This window comes from Eretmochelys imbricata, chromosome 4 (assembly GCF_965152235.1).
Source record: "Eretmochelys imbricata isolate rEreImb1 chromosome 4, rEreImb1.hap1, whole genome shotgun sequence".
Lineage (NCBI taxonomy): Eukaryota > Metazoa > Chordata > Testudines > Cheloniidae > Eretmochelys > Eretmochelys imbricata.
The window spans coordinates 43,679,012-43,698,984 of record NC_135575.1 but is presented as its reverse complement, the minus strand read 5'-3'; the positions used below and the strand labels follow the sequence as shown (position 1 = coordinate 43,698,984).

Here is a 19,973-nt window from a genome sequence, read left to right as displayed (position 1 = left end):
GAGAACAGGATTATCTGTTTTACCCTCAATATGCTCATAAAACTTGCAGCTCTGTATTAAGACAATGACTATAACCAAATCTCATGCTTCAGAGCTTCAGCCAGTTGCCTGCAGAAGTCAGGAAGGAATTTTTTCCCCCAATGCCCAACTGGCATAACATATTCATGGGGTGAGAGTGGGAGGGATGTTTCATCTTCCTCTGAAGCATCAGAAATTGGCTGCAGCTGAAGATGGGATACCAGATGGAATGGACCAGTGCTTTAAGTAGCTACAAAAAATCCTTTCTTAGATGCCTGGCTGGCGTACTTGCTCACGTACTTAATCATCAGATTTGGGGTTGATAAAGAATTTTCTCCCAGGTCAGATTGGCAGACACTTGGGAAAGCGGGGCAGGGGGTGGGGGGGGGTTGCTCTCCTTGCACAGCATTGAGGGGCAGGAGATAGGTGAGATATACCCAGATAAACCTGATGGTGCACAACTGTTTAATTAGATGAAAGCATTTCAGGCCTTGGGATACTAAAGTCGTTGGGCTCAATGTAGAGATCAGGGTGAAACTTAATGGCCCATGATATTACAGGTCAGACTAGAAGGTCCCTTCCAACCTCAAGCTCTATGAAAGATACATAGCAGCCTCTGTTGATTTTAGCAAAAAGTAAAGGAGTCCTTGTGGCACCTTAGAGACTAACAAATTTATTTGAGCATAAGCTTTCGTGAGCTACAGCTCACTTCATCGGATGCATTCAGTGGAAAATACAGTGTGGAGATTTATATACATAGAGAACATGAAACAATGGGTGTTACCATACACACTGTAACGAATAGCTCACCTTACCTGATCACTCTTATTACAGTGTGTATGGTAACACCCATTGTTTCATGTTCTCTATGTATATAAATCTCCACACTGTATTTTCCACTGAATGCATCCGATGAAGTGAGCTGTAGCTCACGAAAGCTTATGCTCAAATAAATTTGTTTGTCTCCAAGGTGCCACAAGTACTCCTTTTCTTTTTGCGAATACAGACTAACACAGCTGCTACTCTGAAACCTGTTGATTTTAGGAGTCAGCAAGGAGGCTAATGTGGATCTGGGAGCAGGAATGAATGTATGAAACCTGGGGTCACAGGGGAATAGAATACTGTTGACTTGAAGTTTATTGAGAAGGCAGAAGAGCCATAAAACCTCCTCAACATAACGGGAAGTCTGAGGAGTTTATGAGCTTCACAGATATCTACATTATGATGGAAGGAAAGCCCAAGGGAACTTAAGAGCTCCAATGGAGCTCCATTAAGAGATTGGCCTTCCCTGAGTACATTTAAATCCTTACAAATGCAGGAATTTTTTTCCAGAAGGAACACAGAGATTTAGAATTTCTGTTCTTTTTTAAATAAAGATATATAAGCTCCTGGTCGTTCACTTTTCATTTTTAGAAGCGTTGTAGTACATAGACATTTTCCTTCAGGAGCACTTAAGCTCTATTTCTTTTTCACTTTATTGCAGATTTGAACAAACCGATGCAGCAATCATGCCTGGCTCCATCAGGTATCCAGACCGCTCTGGGTGATAAGCTGCCACCAGAACAAATTACACGAGAACAAAAATAAAGAGATTTTTAAATGTAATGCGCTATTGGACTTCTGCAATTTAGTCAGGTAGTCAGCATATTTTAAAGGTGGAATATGCCGAACTGGTGAAGGAGTTTGTTTTTTAAGAAGAAAAAAAAAAAAAAAGTAGCTCTGCTAAAGCAACCGTGAATAAAAAAAAAAAAGGCAGCAGCATAGTTTTCTTTCTAAAGAGGAAATCAAATTACTTAATGAATACTATTTCCTTCATGTTATTTTGATATTACATCAACAATCTTCTTTCAAAAATGCCAGAAAAAGAGCCACTGTTTGTAACGTTTGCTATTTTCTGTACAAGTGTTCAAAAACAGTGGTGCACAATTCAGCCAAAGAAGTTCCAACAGAAACATTCTAAGTTTTGTAGTACTCTCCAGTTGCATTTGTTGAACATGACCTGAGCCAGTGAGGAAACATGATTAAAATGCTAGATATGGGAATATCTAAAGCAGGGCAATCTGAAGTCCTATGTGGAAACCCTGCAGCCAATAAGTAAATTTGTAAACTGAACAGGTTACAAGTATTTCACCTTTTAAAATTATGTACTATTGTCTCCACTTAATTGAATAATTGTGAGAAGTCATCAGCCTTTACAGTAAGGAGAACTTGATTTTAATACTATTCATTATAAATTTACAAGACTTGCTAACATCTCCAAAGAAAGTTCAACAACTTTCTCCCCCTTCTGTTTTTTACAGTCAGTTATTACTTGGAAGAGCCAGACGAACACCCCTACAATGGAAGTTCCCTGTTTATCCACAGAACTGGTACTACAAAGGCAACAGCAGTGTTAGCTTCCTTTTCACCACCTGTTTGTCTCACCTTGATCGAAAGACAACACCTCTCTATGGTAAATTTAAATACTTAAAATTTAAATACTTTAAATTTAAATACTTCCAACAGAAAGCCAGTGACTAACAAACAATGCCAAGAGAACATATTTCTAAAGCTCAATTCAAACTTTGAAACACTATGATGAAACTTACCATGTTGTTTCTGCTTTGGATTGTACATTTTCCACCAGCGAAATATAATAAATCCATCTTGGATTCTAAATTGGATAAATTACATAAATAGGAATTTAAGAACACAGTTTATAGATCTTTTATGTACAGCAGCTTGAAAAACTGCCTTAAACACTGTAGAAAGATTTCCTTCTTAAAACTGTATGAACAGCATCACAATAATAGATTCAAATAACTAATGCCCAATCTTTATGTTATGCAGATGCACAAGTGTAACCAAAAAACCCTCACTTTCAGAATCCCTTATTTGTTTCCTTCTTAATGCTTTGGACCTCTGGCTGAAAGAATTACCAAAACATCCCCTGCTCTACATTTCATGTAATTATTAAAATTTATGAAAAAAATTAAGTGTAAGTTGCTTGGCTAAAATAGATCTTTCAAATATTTTAATAGAACTTGGACTTTAAAAGTTTTACTTTTTACTGTTTTATAAAAAACTTAAGAGTGCAATGAAGTAAGAGACATTAGCGAATAGAATTTTCTGTTATATTCTGAAAAGCACTCTCTTAATACAGTCAATTTTTATTAGATTTATATGAGATACTGGAACTTTTCAACTTACAATGCAACAACAGTGGAGAAGGGGTCAGTGGGGTTATGCAATTGTAAGAGGGAACCAGTTTGGCCCCATACCTACCAACGAGAATCAGTTTCATGTTAAAGATCTGCTATTTCTTAATGTAGTCTTACCAACAGGGAACAAAAATACATTTTAAAGAACCAGAACGGTAATTCTTTTACAAACAAGTACCTGATAGACATGTCTTCTGTAATGTAATAGATTTCACGAACCATGACTTTTCCGGACAGGACAGAGAATGAAAAGGAACCTATTTTAAAAGAAAGACTTCATGTAAGGCTTTTGTCTGTTTAATTTCTTTTTCTGAAAGGGAACAACTGATTCTTGAAAAAGGTTTACTTGTGATTCTGGGTGCCTTGGTTTTTGCCCTTATAGACGACTTTCAGAGAGAGTAGAGGACTCAGAACTTTCTGAAACATCAAGCATCTTTAGGATGTCTCAAGTTGGGCAACCAAAAATCACTAGTCACTTTTAAAAATGTAGGCCTATATCATTAAGTTTGAGGAAAGTGATGGAATGACTATTTTGAACATGTAAGATATGTATCAATATCACTGGTTACTACAGATTGTATAGTTAAGTTAAATAATTGGAAGACAAGACAAAGTTAAGATTCACCATAAAATACATACAAGTTTCTGGTAGTAGTAAACCTAGCAGCCTTCAGGCCTAGGCCTTCAAGTCTAGCAGTCTCATCTGAAGATTTGAACATTTGGGTGACAGAGGAGTTAACAAGAAAGCAGACACATCAGCATGGCTCAATTTCCTTTGCAACAAAGCAGGGTGGTGATGGGCCATATATTTTCCCCAATCCTTTTTAAACTTGCTTAGAAACAAGAAGTTAAGCAAAGTAGGCATAAAAAACCTTATTTGTGTTAAAATGACATCAACAAACCAATCACAGCTAGTCCAGAAATGGGACTAGTGGGATCCAATATCCATGATGATTGCGAAAGTTAAAAAGAACACCACATATTTTGGATAGCTATCTCCAGTTGCTTTCCCTTAATACAAATTTCATTGCAGAGTTTGTTTGTTTTTAAAAATACAACATATATATCAAATACTTCATCTAATAAGTGCTGAAGTCACTACAGGTCATAATAAGTACTGGATTTGAACATGGTTTGGAATTTTTGGATCTCAGATCCCTTAAATCATCAGTAGATTAATACAATTTTTCTAGCTTCTATTTTCATTGTATATACGATCAGTAGCTATAGAACAAGTCCAAGATTAAAAAGACAAGTTATTCCGAGTAGCACAGAGAGGGAGGCCTGGGAGATTGAAGTGGAGATAGAAAATTAAAAGGACAATCAGAGTCAGACTGTGGGATAAAACCTTACATGACTCAGCATCGTATATATTTTTGTAATGTGGGCGAGCACCCAAGTGATTTGTACTGACCTGGTTTATTCCATAAAAATGTTTTTAAATTTAAAAAATAAAAGAGAGTTAATGGGTTTTGACAAAGTTCCTTACCAGTATAAATTCTAAATATTACTGTCCCAATAAGAATTAATAGGATTAGCTAGTCCGCCAGTTTATTAATACAATGCACCATCACACACAAAATAAGAGCTTGAGATTCCAGTCCACTCCTTTGCTCTGGATTTGCAGTAGCTAGCTGCACTGCAGAGACAGTGCACTCAGCCCCAAGGGTGGGAGAAGGAAAAAAAAAAATCCTCATATCAGTCAGCAACAATTTATCTGGTTGATTCACAAGGAGCACTGATGGGCTCCAGAGCGAGCCCAAGCCAGTTTTCTTCAGTTGGAAGAATGGGCATTGTGATGTGTAGCTTTGGAAAGAGAGGGGAAGATAACAGTGAAAGTTAACGTGATTTCTTTAACAAATGAAAATATGGCACCTTTGGGTTTTATAATTTTTGTAATCAACCTGAACTGACCATAAATCATGAGGAATTTCAAAACAGGAATTTACTGGGATTAGGTTTTTTACCTACATTAAGAAACATCCTGAGTTATATATCAAATACTTTTTTGTTGAAAAAATGTGTTTGTTGAAATCAACTATTCTGGTTATTTTGAAAACTACTTTAGTAAACAGAAACACTTAAGATGCGCCCTGTAGTTTTTAATAAGTCATGTTAGGATGAACTACAAAATATCATCAAAAATAATGATTAGATTCACATGTACCCATATTACAGTAACCACAACTTACCAATATGGATGTAGCCATGTTTATATAATCTGTTCAGAACCAATGTTAAAATAAGTCCAACATTTCGGGAATTATAATAAGTGAGGTAGATAATCCATCCACAAGACAAGATTGTAGCTGTTGAAAAGATTAACATATTCGTTTTAGTTCGTATTAAAGTTACACTTGTGTGACCCGATAAAAGTACTGTGTACCAAAATACAAAGCCCAGTAACAATGCCCCTCTCTCTATTTTCCCCTCCCAATTAAAAAAACCCATACAAAAACATGTTTGTAATTCACATGCGCTTTTAACACTGGGGGAGGGAAGATATAGATTCTCCATTGCCCTTCTCTCTTCACTCCCACTATCATACAATATTTGGCCAATAGTAGAAAAGTATCACCCACTAATTAGCTACCATTTCCCACAACCCAAACAAAACCCATAGATTTGATGGTCTCCTCTGTGTGTGGCCAAATCCACAAGTAAATGGAAACTAAAATGAGAAAACAAGTCCTAGCCAAGCTACAATCGCCCCTGATTCAGCACATCATCTCGTATGATTTCCAGCCTTTACATCTTAGTCCAGCAATTTGTCACACAGTAGTACTTTGTGCTAATACAAGAATCAGTGGACTGGCCGATACCTCTCAGTTTTATTAGTTTGAAATTGGAATTTGATGGAAAAAATCATGGGAATTTCAATCCAATTAGAAATATGCCAATCAAAATAAATTTAGGTCTTCTAGTCCCAGAAGTAGTTTTTACATGAGTTGATTAAAATCAAGTAACCTATTTCTAGTCAAAATGGTTCACAAAGTTTCCAGAAAGAAAACTGGATGAGAGAAACTAAAAGATTCCTAGTTCACAGAAAACTAAGAAATTTTTAGTTTGAACTGCAGTGTCCAAATGGGGGAGTTACGGCACAGCACTTTGGTGTGTACTGCTATTCACGCCCCTGTAGTCCAAACTGTGGGGCAGTGTACATGGGCCCTAAGTGACTTACCCAGTGTCAGAGTTTTAGTAGCAGAAACTAGAACTAGTACAGAACCCAGGACCCCTAACTTCCTGCTCTTACCATTAATTTAAACAACGTACCCATTGTTGCCCTTCTTCACTACCTGTTTAAATAGCTTATATGGGAAGAGAAGGAGAAGATAGGCTGTGGTCTTTGGGTTCCATGTATCAATAATATAGAGAGAATCATTAAGCAGTGCCAGAGAACAGGATTTCACATCTGATGACAATTCCAAATAATCTTTATATTTTGAGTGATCTCAGTGTACCTCCCCACATAAAAATGATGGTTACAAAACTATACAGCATATTTAAAAGTGAGCAATAAAAAAAAAATAGGTCCACAAATGAAATTAAGGATCAGAGCAGAGTTAAGTGCCTACACAAGGCATGGGGAGAGTTAGGCCTCTAAGAATGGGATCCATAAATGCCAGCAAACTGAGCAGGGAGCTCCCTAATCTAGCCAATAGGAATGACAAAGGAGAGAGGCACCGATCTCCCCATGGGATTCAAGCCATGAACACTCTCCTGGAGTTAGGCTCCTAAGCCCTTTCTCGCCACCTCCTTAGACACTTAGGCCCAGTGATTAGCACCCTCACCAAGTACATGGGAGACCTAGATTCAAATCCCCCTCCCTTTCTTATTTGGAGTAGGATTTAAACCCAGGTCTTCTCCCTCTCAGGATAGTGTCCTAACTGCTAGATTCTGGAATGAGTCTTTCTGAATCTCTCCTGTAGAAGCCATTCCATTTTGTATAAATAATTAAATATTCATTGGGCCAGAGAAAGAGGGAAAGTGACTCTATAGCCCAATGTTTAGGGCACTCACCTGAGATGCGGGAGAACCTAAGTTCAAGTTCCTGTTCCAATTAGTGTCATTTATTTATACATAGCCTAGTGGTTAGGGCCCTTTCCTGAGAGGGGAGAAGACATGGGTTGAAACCCCTGCTCCAAATCAGGCAGAAGAGGGATTTGAACCCTGTCTCCTACAATATAGTAAAGTGCTCTCATCACTGGCCTAAAGATTATAAAGGGGAGCACCAGTACCTACTGCTCCTCCATTTTTTTCTAGAAGAGCTCAAACACTTTAGTTCAGGAAGATATTCACAGCTGTAAATCCCAAGCAGAGATAGGTGCCTAAATCGGGACCAGAGAGGCGCCTATCTCCCTTTGAAGGGTTAGGATTAGGCTACACCCTTTCCCCTCCAATCCAGCAGGCATTCTCAGAGGTAACCAGACTGGGTTCTGCAGGTGAGATGGGTGGGGTAATGCTTTGTCTGAAGATCCAACTGGAGGTACAGGGGGAGGGAGAAGGAGGCATGCGATAGGCACGGAGTATCAGGACTGAGGTGGCAATGCGCACACTTATTGGCAGATTTTTAGGTGGAGATGTAGGCACCGTGCGATTTTAGGCATCTACACAGTTAGGCAGCAGCTGAACAGGGGTTTTGAGGATGTGAATGTTGGGCTTTCTGGTTCTAGTCCTTAGTGTTTTAAATAGGCAAATTTTGGAAGCTTTTTTAAATCAGTGGTTGAAATTACTTTAATCTGTAAGTGTTTTCCCCTTTACCTACCAAGTTCAGTTCTTACCATCAGAACAACAGGCCCCTTAACATTAAAGAATATAAAAATGAAAGATAATGAAATGAAGATAAAAATGAAGATAACTGAAGCATCATTTGCACCAAGTTCCAGGGGTGTTGGAACAATTTTTATAGTGGGGGTGCTGAGAGCCATTGCACCAAACTGTAAATCCTGTACAAGATGGAAACCACTTCAAGACAGGGGGTGCAGTAGCACCCCCCGTACCCTTACTTCCAGTACCTATGCCAAGTTCACAGAAACATTATAAAGTTGAATTCCACAGTTCATGAATAAATGGAGGCCAATTGCAATTAACCCCGATTACAAAGGATTTTTATGCAAATTACTAATTTACATAAATGAGACACTTAACCAGTGAACTGTGAACTGCAACTGTCCTCAAATGCTGAAATTGTTAAAGTGTAGTTCCAAGCAACTTATTATGTTAAAAAAAATTAAAAATTGCATACTACAAAACAAATACTGTAAATCAGTTTGAGACCTTTAAGTGAAAGATTTAAATGTAAAATATTAATATGTTGTGCAAGTTTTGCAGTACATTAGTGACTATGCAGCTTTCTTAATGGCAATCACTGCATCTTTGCAATTTCTACCTTATTAGCTGCAATCAACAGGAAAGTTTTGCTGTCTGTTCCAAGGGGCCTTCTGGAAATGGGGAGGAAAGTTTAGCAGAGAATGTTCAGCTCTGTAATTCATTCCTTATTACAATCCTCCAGAACCAAAATTTGGCAATTTTAAGATTTGGTTGAAGACACTTTTTAAAAAAAAACAAAAACAAAAAAACAAACAAACTGCAGCTCTTCCTTAGTGTGCATTTGTATCTTCATCTACTGACCAAGACAGTTAGGGGCATGAGTGGGTTTAAGATGTGTCCATTGCATGCAATACTTTTATGTTTTATTTTATGTACCCAGATCTCACAATAATGGGCAAAATATACATTTTAAAATTAAGTACAAAGATAAACAAAAAAAACAACATTTTTGTTTAGAGTTATTGCAAAGAACTGCTTGCTTTGTATTTACCTTCTAACACTAATAATAATTTCCTCAGAAAATTTAGTGCTTAATAACATTCCAGCAAAAAATACAAAAACATACCCACATACCAGCTGTAATATATTTATTCCCACAAGAGTGTCATTAACATTTGTACATTTCACCTCCCAACACCTGGAAATAGAGTCTCAGAGACCAGTTTGTTGTTATCAGAGACCAGATAAGAGTTAAATCACACAGAATCACTCAACCATCTCCATTAGGAGTTGGATTTACTTCCAACATACCAAACCTATGTGAATAACTCTCTAATTTCCTTTTCCAATTTAATAAATCTTCATCTAGTTTATTATGGGACTGGCCTGGTCTTTGGTGAGAGACCTAAAGCGCAGGTGACCTGGTGTCAGGAACTGGTCCTTCAGGATCAGAAGTAACCTGAATATTTTGCTGTGATTCTTGGTGTAATGGGCCACCTACCATAGAGATATACTCACTTGGATGGCAAGACAGACTGGAGTACTGAAGGGGACCATCTGGGACTCTGTGTTAAGGCTGTTCAAGTGCCTATGGAGTTTGCACTTGGTTGGTGAAATTTAAGTTTAGAACTCACAACCAATTCATGGTTTGTGCCCTGGCTTTTAACAGTCTGTCCTGAGGTTGGTGCTTATGCTCTTGCATCACCATTGTATTGTGTAACACGCAGTAATGCTCCCATTATGGTTTGGTGTGATGTAGAGGCTTTATTGTCACTCACTTGAGTAACCTGCATTACACACCTATGGCTTTCCCATTCCAGAACAATGTGACTGCCCTACGCTTGTGCCAATTACCTAGTATATATGCACTATATTATGTGACAGACACATACGTGCATCCTGTACTATATACTTATTGCAACACAGACCACTACTTTCAAATCTTTTAGAAAACTTAGTCATTCCTCCACATAACAGGTCAAATGAAATATATTTTATGGTACTGCATTCTCTCGTGTGTGTGTATACTGTATGTGTATTATATATATATATATATATATATATATATATATACACACACACACACACACACACATAACATAGCAAATAGCTGTTTTAGACTCTCTGGTAGTAGAAGGTATTTTGCTACTGGAGAGGCCTTCTTCCAGATATAAGATATAAAATTGTGCTCCCATCTTCTTGTTATCAGTAAAGTTTCCACAGAGACTTTTCTTTTTGGAGGGGGGTGGGAAATAGGAGGAGAGTTAACCTTAGTAACCAGGCCCAATTCCCTGAGATTTTATATTGAAAACAATTCTTTGTTTCCTTCTTAAATTGTGTAGTAGTGTTGCTGTGTGCTACTAAACAGCTGCATGGTGAATGAAGGGGCTTCTATCTTCAAATATTTTGGGATCTTTCTGGGTAACAGATGCTATATAACAGGTTTCAGAGTAGCAGCCGTGTTAGTCTGTATTCACAAAAAGAAAAGGAGTACTTGTGGTACCTTAGAGACTAACCAATTTGAGCATAAGCTTTCCTGAGCTACAGGAAAAGTATCTAGTACTATCTAGAAAAGTATGTTTAATGGATTCACAAAAAAACATTTAACAAAACCAGAATATATTCAACTTACCAACTAATAGCCAAACAACATTGGAGTCGTGTTCTGTCAAAAAGTGTTCCAACTGTGTGATACTTGGGACAATACTGTCATTTTTTTTTTGTTCCATTGCTAGATTGATGTTGTATCAGTGTCTAAAGGGCTGAAAGAGAAAGATTCCAAACTGAATAACATAGCACAGCAAAACTATCAAAAAGTTCCCACACAAAACCATGTTAAAGAACTCATAAGGGTTTAGCTCTCACGTAACCCAGAAGATAAGAGTTCACATTCATACTCTAACCCAGGGGTTCTCAAACGTCATTGCACGGTGACCCCCTTCTGACGACAAAAGTTACTACACGATTCCAGGAAGGGGGACGGAAGCCCTGGCTTCAGCACCAGATGCGGGGCCTCTGACCTGAGCCCCGCCACTAAGGGATGAAGTCCTCGGGCTTCACCCCAGACGGTGGGACTCAGGCTTCAGCTTTGGCCGCAGGCAATGGGGCTTGGGCTTCGGCCCTGGACAGTGGGGCTTGGTCTTGGGCTTTGGCCCCTGGCCCCATCAAGTCTAACACCAGCCCTGGCAACCCCATTAAAATGAGGTTGTGACCACTTTGGGGTCCCAACCCACAGTTTGAGAACCACTGCTCTACCCCATACAAGGCAGACCAACCTCGTACAAGATTGTAGAGTTCCCCATATACCTACTTTCTGAGGATTGGGTAGATAACTGGCCAAGACTATTTCAAAAACTTTAGCATCAGAGCACCAAAATGTTTTCCCTTTAACCTCATCGTGATTCCTAGCTACCTTTTCAGCCACTCTGGTGTCTGCTGAGGAGCCACTACTGAGTAATACAAAGTGCTTTTTCCTGCTACAATGAGTATACTTTCTGAGCACACTCTACCTCTGCCTAAATGGAAATGAACCAAGTCATGAACTGTGTTCTCCCACACAGGGTAGCAAGACTGAGGACCCATCTAGTAGCTAGCAAGCGTATAAGTGTACAAGTTACACCACAAAATGTTATCCTTCCACAATGTAAAGGCAACTAATATATACTAAATTAGTTAACCCACAACAAGGAAAGCATTACAAGAAAATGTGGATAAGAGAGACTGTACCTTTCACATTTACACACAGGAAACTCACTTCTACAAAGTGTTGCTTTCAGAGCAGATTTAAGTAACAGACAGTACGTTTCACAGGGATTAGTATACTCTCCAGGTGAATTAAAAAAAAAAAAAAATCTATTCGCTTTCAGCACTGTGCCTCAAGACACCAACTAAGCACTAAGGCATATAATAGCTCAGAAACATATTACATGACTTTTCTTTGAATTTCTTAAATCCATAATGCCAAACAGAAATGCACAGTTCAACTTTCAAAAAGGCAGGTGCACCAAAGTGTATGTGCACCAGTTAAATGCATCTCTGACCATTTGCACACCCATTCAGTGATTACTTTTCCATAGCAGGTGTACACCAAATGTTTTTAAAAAAGTCAAGCCTGTAAACCATAATTTTTTCAGGAAAGTTATGCCTGGCAGCCATGAAGACAAGACTTCTTCCCTCTCTTTTTTTCCTCCCTTTCTAAAAATGTAATATGATAGAAGATGGCTTCATGCCTTTCCCTTCTCAGTCCCTCATTCCAACCCAGAAATTAGAGTCCTAGACTGGGACCCCAACCCTGAAGACCCCCAGCTTGGTTTTCAGTTGCCAGGTGAGTGCACAGTTACATGTATGCAAAATTGCCCAACTTCGCTAGTCTACATCAAGCTCCAAATGAGCAAGCATGTGAAAATTCAGGCACCTGTAATCAGGATCTGTATGCACACAAGCGGACATGCTCAGCTACCTGAAGGCTGAAAGATCTTGTTCCAGAGATTTTTCCCTTCCAAAGTCTCATCAACCCAAAGCTTCATGCACAAAACAACCTGGAAAACTGTCCTAGAAAGCATCCCTTGAGAGGCACCAAGCGCTTCATAGCCATCACGCTTTGAGTGCATCAAGAGTTACCAACACGCACTAATGTGATAGGAAGTTTACAACTCTTCCAACACTAGACCTCTCCCTACATAGAGGCCTGGTCATGGCGGCACCCTTAATACACAGGTGCAGAGAAGGAAAAGACAAAGTTTCCTCAGATGTGTGCTCCTAGCAAGCTTATCATCTAGTAAGTTGGTTGGATGGTTGCCACAGAGGCTGCCTCACATTCCATGTGCTGGGGGAGAGAAATGCTTTGTCTTGACCCCTTTCTCATGGAAAGTGAAAAGGAACAAGGCAATGATTGCTAGTGGATGGACAAAAGAGCTAGTTCCTTAGATGGATGGATACACATGGGAGCATGGGCGGGAGCTGAGAGGAGATGCCCTGGCAACATGGTCTAATACTTAGATCATCTATTCCAGTCCCTTAGGCTAACTACATTTGTGCATAGAGAGGTATATCGGGGGGAGAAGGGAGGAAAGACATCCCAATGGGAGATTGCTTTATGTGTTATCTCCTTAGTATCTGCTCATGCTTTATTTTCCCTGAGTAGTGTCTTTCAGTGCTGCCTGGCATAAGCATTTCTTCTCTAGGACAACTTAATGTTTTCAGTACTGAAACTCCTGCTGCCTTGAGAGGTAGGACAATCTTCACAGCATCCTGCGGTGGAAAGCTCCTGAATATGCAGACCAGAAAACAGCAGAAAGAGCTCCATTAATGGGTTAAAAGCGATGACTTCTCCCCTGGGTTTTGTCTGTTGGCAATTAACATTTGAATCACCACTACCAATACTTGAAAGAAACACTTCCCAAACTGAAAAAGGATAAAACAAAAACGCCAAAATGTAAGGCATCGTGGTATTTACTGCCTCAAAAAAAACCACTGAGCTATAGAAATAATGCTACACTCCATCAGGATAGTACTTAGCTGCACTGTCTCCACCAGTAATTATCATCTAGAATATTGCCTCAGCTTTCTATCCAGCATACACCATAAACTCCAGGGGACAGGGACTGTGTGTCACAGTTCCTGAGTTAGTAGCACTTTTATCCCCTTTGTGGCCTCCTCAAGGATCACCCCCTCTTAGGTCTCAATCCTCTAGCAGTCCCTTTTCTCAGGGAGCTAGACCTGGGTCTTAAGCTACAGGCTCCTGCAATTTACTTATTCATGATTAACTCATGAAGTCTGATTTTATGAAGCAAAGTACTATTTATTCAGAACAAAAGCATTACAGACAAAACATATCATACAAACGAACAGCTTATATGCATGTCTAGCTTTCTAGTCACCCAATCTCCACATAGAGAAAACGGACAGTCCTAAACTGTCAGGACTAAAGTACTTCAGACCCTCCTACAGGGCCTGTCCCTGGGCAAAGACTCAGTCAGTTCTTGGATCAAGTGCAAGTGACCCTCTTCTTCAGATCAGGTCTGTCACTTTATGCAATTTCAAGTGTTTTGTATTCTTAGGCTTCTTGAACCAGGTCAAACCAGTATATACTATTTCCCTTGAGGGCGTAACTTCAAAAAAGACTTGATATTTACATTGTTACAGCATTAGGTATTTGCATTAATTATCCATCATTGATTTTACTTCCTGCAGGACATCCCTTTAACTCACCCACTGAGCCAGAAATATGATCACTAGCAAGCCATAAAGATACATATAACACTTATAAAGCGGATACAACAATCTTTAAATATTCCGTGTTTCACATCTGCCACACTGTCTTTTCCCCTTCTCTCTACAGAGACCAATGCAAACTGATGGCTTTCCAGGAAAACAAAATGCACCTGTCCAAAAACTGCAAAGCTGTTAGCATTCCCACCAGTCACATGCTGGAAACATGGACCCATTACAACTAGTGTATCTGGAGAAGTTATTTGCAATCAGGAAAACAGGTTATTTAAATGTGAGGTAACTGACACAAATAAAAGCCTACCACTTCTGGACATTACGCAGCACATTCCAATTTTTGAAATAAGAACTCTGAAGCTGAGAGAGCTTGAATTACATCTCAAAGTCAGAATCAATATTTCAGAGTTTCAAATTAGTTTTATAGCTACACAGTGCAACGTGACCATGTAATGAGGTGATGTTTCAAGAAAATCAGTGTAGAAATGAGATCTTTCACCTTTGTCAGAGACATCAAAGTCTGTCACAAAACCTAGACCATTCATTACCTCCCAATCAATCTTCCTAGGTAACATACGCACTCCATGTCTATAAGAATCAAGCAGAATATTAGTCATTCTGATTATTTTCAGTTTCACTAGTATGAAGAGACATGTTGACTGACAGAAAGGACAAGAAAGAATTAATCTAGAGGAAGAAGAAAAATCACTCACCAGAGCAAGCTACTCAAGCAGTGGACATATTTAATGTTACTAGAGTACATGGCTCAACAATCAACCAAGAGAAAAGATGAATACAAAACAAAAATAAAATATAATCTGTCAGGATTGAATGAATCTCTGGCCCTTTAAAACAGTATTACCAACATGAGAACATTGTTGCGCCTGGATTACCAATCTACTGGCTCATTCAGAGGACTGAAAGTCAGAATATCTATGTTCTGTTCACGGGTTTGTCACTGACATGTTAGATCTTAGGCTATTCACTTTACCTCTCTGTATCTCAAATTCTCCATCTGTCTATTGAGAATAAGCATATACCCATATCATACCTCAGAGGGTTGCTGAGTCTTAATTAACTCTTATTCAGCAGATTAAGATTCTCAGTTGGAAGACATAAAAATATATTATTTATTATTATTAGGCAATCTACCTAGAAACGAATATATCTACATTTTAGCAGAACTCCAAAGAGGATGAGTATTGGGGATGCATGAGGTAGGAGCAAAATTTTGAGAAGGAAGGCTATTTAGTGATTAATATAGCTAAAGAGCATTTTGAGATTCAACAGGATCTCCTCCATATGTTCAGCCAGCCCTATCTTCCACTCATTACACTTAAATATAATGCAGGCCAACAGTTTAGAAGCTTAAAACTCTTCAGAAGTAGCATCATTACTACCCTTCACGATACAGCCTGAGGCAACAGTCAACCCTAAATATCAGATAATGTAATGTGAGTGCCTTATACAACATCTACTGTGTTTTCATTTAATCTACTAGAACCACATTTTAGTTAAGCTAACAGTTCAAAAAACACAAGTGCAAGGCTTTTTCCTGTTTCTACTAAAGTAGTGGAGGCAAGTTCAACCTCTAACACAAGGATGGCCAACCTGAGCCTGAGAAGGAGCCAAACTTTACCAATGTACATTGCCAAAGAGCCACCGTAACATGTCATCAGCCCCTCAGCAGCTCTCCCACCCCCAGCGCCTCCCACCCACCGGCAGGTCAGTGAATCAGTGCCTCCCTCTCCCTCTCCGCAACTCCCAATCGGCTGTTTCATGGTGTGCAGGAGGTTCTGTGGGGGAGGGAGAAAAGTGAGGGCATGGCAAGCTCAGGGGAGGGGGTGGGAAGGGGTGGAGTGGGGACAGGGCCTGTGGCAGAGCAAGGGGTTGAGCAGTGAGCACCCCCCCCCCGGCACACTGGAAAGTTGGCACCTCTAGCTCCAGCCCTGGAGTCGGTGCCTATACAAGGAGCTGTATATTAACGTCTGAAGAGCCGCATGTGGCTCCGGGGCCATAGGTTGGCCACCCCTGCTCTAACACATTTCAATTATTTACTAAGAATCATCCATCAAGGGAAAAGTCAGCCCAATAACTGTAAAGTTACTTCACTGCTATCTAGGTTTAAGAACTAGTTAAATACTTTTTAATTACTTAAATTTTGTAGTTTTCTGGCATTACTTACCAAGACCTAAACTGTATGACTAATGTTAAATATAATTTAACACTCCTTTAGAGAAGTTGATTTTACAATGACTCACACTTTTCAGTTTTATTTAAAAATAAAGGGTATGTTTGGTCAGTTATAATACTTATTTTATGTAAACATGATTTGAAGGGAAGGTCCTTGCAGTAATCCAATGATGTAGGAAAGTTTAGCTTTTTTATTCAAATTAATAAAAGCTGTTCAAGTTTAAACACCCGTCAACCCTTGCAACCCCATATATTGCAGCAATGTGCTAAATTCACGAGAATTAGCAAATGAAAAGGGACTAAGCTGAGTAAAGAACGTAATGTATAATTAATGAAAAAGTATGATAATGAAGAATTCAGTCTTTACAAAAAAATTCTTAATAATTTAGGTTAACTGTGATTTTACTAAATCCCTCTATATTGAAAAAGTTAAATAACTACCAGATGTTAAGCCAAGAAGAAAGTGCATGCAAAGCAAAAAGCACACTCCCCTATACTTTCACTTCCCACAAAAACTGCCTTCTTGCATGTTTTTACACTGCGCATTTATAATGGCCAATGCTCACAGGACGCATCACCTAGTGGCTAGGGGGCCAGGCCTTTAGTTGCCAAGTCCTTACTCTTCTCCCCCCACCCCTTCCTGAGGAGTTCTCAGAGCAGATCCTTCTCCCTGCCTTGTCAGCCCCCTTCTGAGCTGTCTGTCTCTCTTTTAAGCTCACCTCCAGCTGGAGCATGCTCTGCAGGCATGGCTGGCCAAGGTCATTTGGGCCCAGAGTTGCTCTTTAACCCCTTCAGATGTAGTGTGGGCTTTATACACCCCATCACAGTCCCTGTATCAAGAAGGGCTATAACTTATTTTTAATATCAATATTTTATCAAATTGAATATTTAAATATTTGCAAGGCATTCATTAAACTGAGACAAAGTGTGTCATTTAGTCAGTGATTCAAGTTGCAAGACATGCACAACCACACTGCCTCAAGGGTTTGCTCTTAACAGGATTGTACCTCAAGGTACAGTGAGGAAGTGGACTGCACTGGCAGTACCATCCTTATGGTATTCAGAAAGTCCAAGACCTGTGTGGATTTTGAGAGCTCTACAGGTTCTGGAGACTAAACCCCTTTGCTCATTATGGTGAAGGACTCCCCGAAAGGTGAACTCTCTGCTTTCCTCTGCTCTGGCCCTCTCCCCTGGTTAATTTGACAGGAGTGCCCTATACAACATTTTGACTGCACTGATACAACTATCACCACAAAATCAGTATTTAATTTTTGATTAATTACATATGCACCTACCATAATTCAGTCACTAAAGCTCAGTTCTAAAATCAACTTCACCAGCTCAAAATCATTTAAACCATCATCTTCAAACAAAGCTTCAGTAAAAAGATAGGTCCTGCAACATACCCTGATATTCAAACTGACTTTTCAGACTGATGGAGCAAAGCACGCTCCACAGTACAGGTTCTGACTAATCTAAGAAGATGGATCTTCCACCGTAACCCATCCCACCTGATTTCAACTGTCACGGTAAAACACAAAGATTGATTTTGGTATGGCTATAGGTTTCAGAGTAACAGCCGTGTTAGTCTGTATTCGCAGAAAGAAAAGGAGTACTTGTGGCACCTTAGAGACTCTAAGGTGCCACAAGTACTCCTTTTCTTTCTGGTATGGTTATAGAAAACCACCTCTGACAGCCTATAAAAGGCACTCGGAACCACTGATAGCCAGCTAAGTCCATAGAGCACAGATTTAATATGCTCTTTACAAAAAGCACTACCAGGTAAGAGGTAGCTTAAGCTTTGGAGTAATCTTCAAGGGTAGCCCCACATAAAGCGCTTTGCTATAAGCCAACCTGGAGATGACAGACATAAGTAACTAACTGTGGCAAGGCTTGCATCCAAGAGAAAAAGGTAAGAATGAGATAATCTTGACTACTTTTGCTACCTAGGAATCCCAGAGCAGTGCACAATCCAAAAGGAACTGCAGGGTATGAACTTTAAAAAATTGTAAGTGTGTCTGTTAATATACACTGTGCTCACTGAATTAAGAAAATGGACTCAAGAAATTTACTGCCCATGAACAATGGAAAAATAGCCACTTGCAACGTGCGTCATGGACAAAACAAAGAGAGCAATTGTAACGCCGACAGACCCCGGTCGCTGGAGGGCAGGATCAAACCAGGGACCTCTGAAGCTTAGTGCATGAGCTTCTACCGCATGAGCTAAAAGCCAACTGCCTGTTAGCTAAGGCTGTAGAGCAAACACATTTTATCTCTCTAAGTGGTCTCAACGTCATTAGATGGGACAGAACACCACACCCAGAAGGTGTGTGGGTTACATACTTCTCCTAGCTGAGGGAGCGCATCCTGAGCTCCATAGTCTTCCCTGTTGAAAGCCGGGATGTAACACCAACAGAGCCCGGCCGTCAGCAGGCAGGATCAAATCTGGGACTTCTGGAGCTTAGTGCATGAGCCTCTACCACATGAGCTAAAAGCCAAATGGTTGTTCGCTAAGGCTGTAGAGCAGATGTATTTTATCTCTCTCTCTCTCTCAGTAGTCTCAGTGCCACTAGATGGGACAGAACACTACACCCAGGAGGTGTGTGAGTTACACTATGTCCCGGTTTCTGGTACAGACCAGGACTCCAGTCTTGGGGAATATGCTTGTGTTTTAGTTTCCCCCCCCGCCCCCGCATCTATAAATGGAAATAATTTGCCTGCCTACCATCCTTACAAGTATACACAGAGAATTCTATTTATATTGCCCATTAGTTAAAGGTCACAGAGCACTTTGAAAGGAAAGTGTAAAGTGTTGTAACATATGTTTGATATTTTCTTTAGCAAGTAGTAATATTTTGCAATTATATCAAGCCTTTCATCAGAAGATCTCGAAATACATTACAGACAGTAAACTTAGCCTTACAGCATCTGAGAGAGAGGGAGAAAGAACTGACCTGCCTCAAGTCACAGAGAAAGTTGACAGAGCTGGGAACAGAATCAATGAATTCCACTTCCTACTGCTGTAATCACTCGACCACATGCAGCCCCGTAAAAAACTGATCTACATTATGTCTAGTGTTTTATACTTTAAAAACCTCAAAGAAAATAGTTTAAAAAACAAATCAGTGATTGGCCAAATATTTCTGTGTAAAACACATTCTAAAACAGCAATTAAATTCATCTCACCCAAGTCTGTCTTCCCAAAAAGTCTTTCTCCCAAAGACAAAACCTATGCACGTGTTCAAAAGCCTTTTACATATAAATCACCTCTACCTTGGATTACATTAATTAGATGTCATTAACAGGGAGGACTAGTACTACTCAATATTAGTAGTTATGTAGCAATATTTTTCTTGAGCTGTAATTTCAGTTGCCTTCCCTCCTTCCTCTCATGTTATTGGTCATAAACTTGCTTTTCTTCACAGGAAAAGCAATATTAAAAAGGCACAGCTAATGTTATCTCTTTTAGCTTTTGCCAACGTCATACTACTTTATTTCTTTAAGGACAGCTGCTAACAAGCAGTCTTACTTTCCCTTCTTTATGAGATTTTTGACACTCTCCAACAA

The 19,973-nt window shown here is 39.5% G+C and overlaps 1 protein-coding gene across 2 annotated transcripts in view; it reads right to left on the bottom strand.

The window, feature by feature from the left end:
- BLTP1 (bridge-like lipid transfer protein family member 1) overlaps positions 1 to 19,973 on the bottom strand; it is a 244,078-nt gene that overhangs the window by 205,840 nt on the left and 18,265 nt on the right. For both annotated transcript variants that reach the window (XM_077815193.1, XM_077815194.1), the window contains exons 3-6: positions 10,621 to 10,750; positions 5,411 to 5,527; positions 3,397 to 3,475; positions 2,607 to 2,671 (exon numbers count right to left, since the gene is read on the bottom strand). In XM_077815193.1, coding sequence (XP_077671319.1) covers positions 2,607 to 2,671; positions 3,397 to 3,475; positions 5,411 to 5,527; positions 10,621 to 10,717 — 358 coding nt within the window. In that variant the 5' untranslated portion in view covers positions 10,718 to 10,750. The remainder of the gene's footprint in view (positions 1 to 2,606; positions 2,672 to 3,396; positions 3,476 to 5,410; positions 5,528 to 10,620; positions 10,751 to 19,973) is intronic.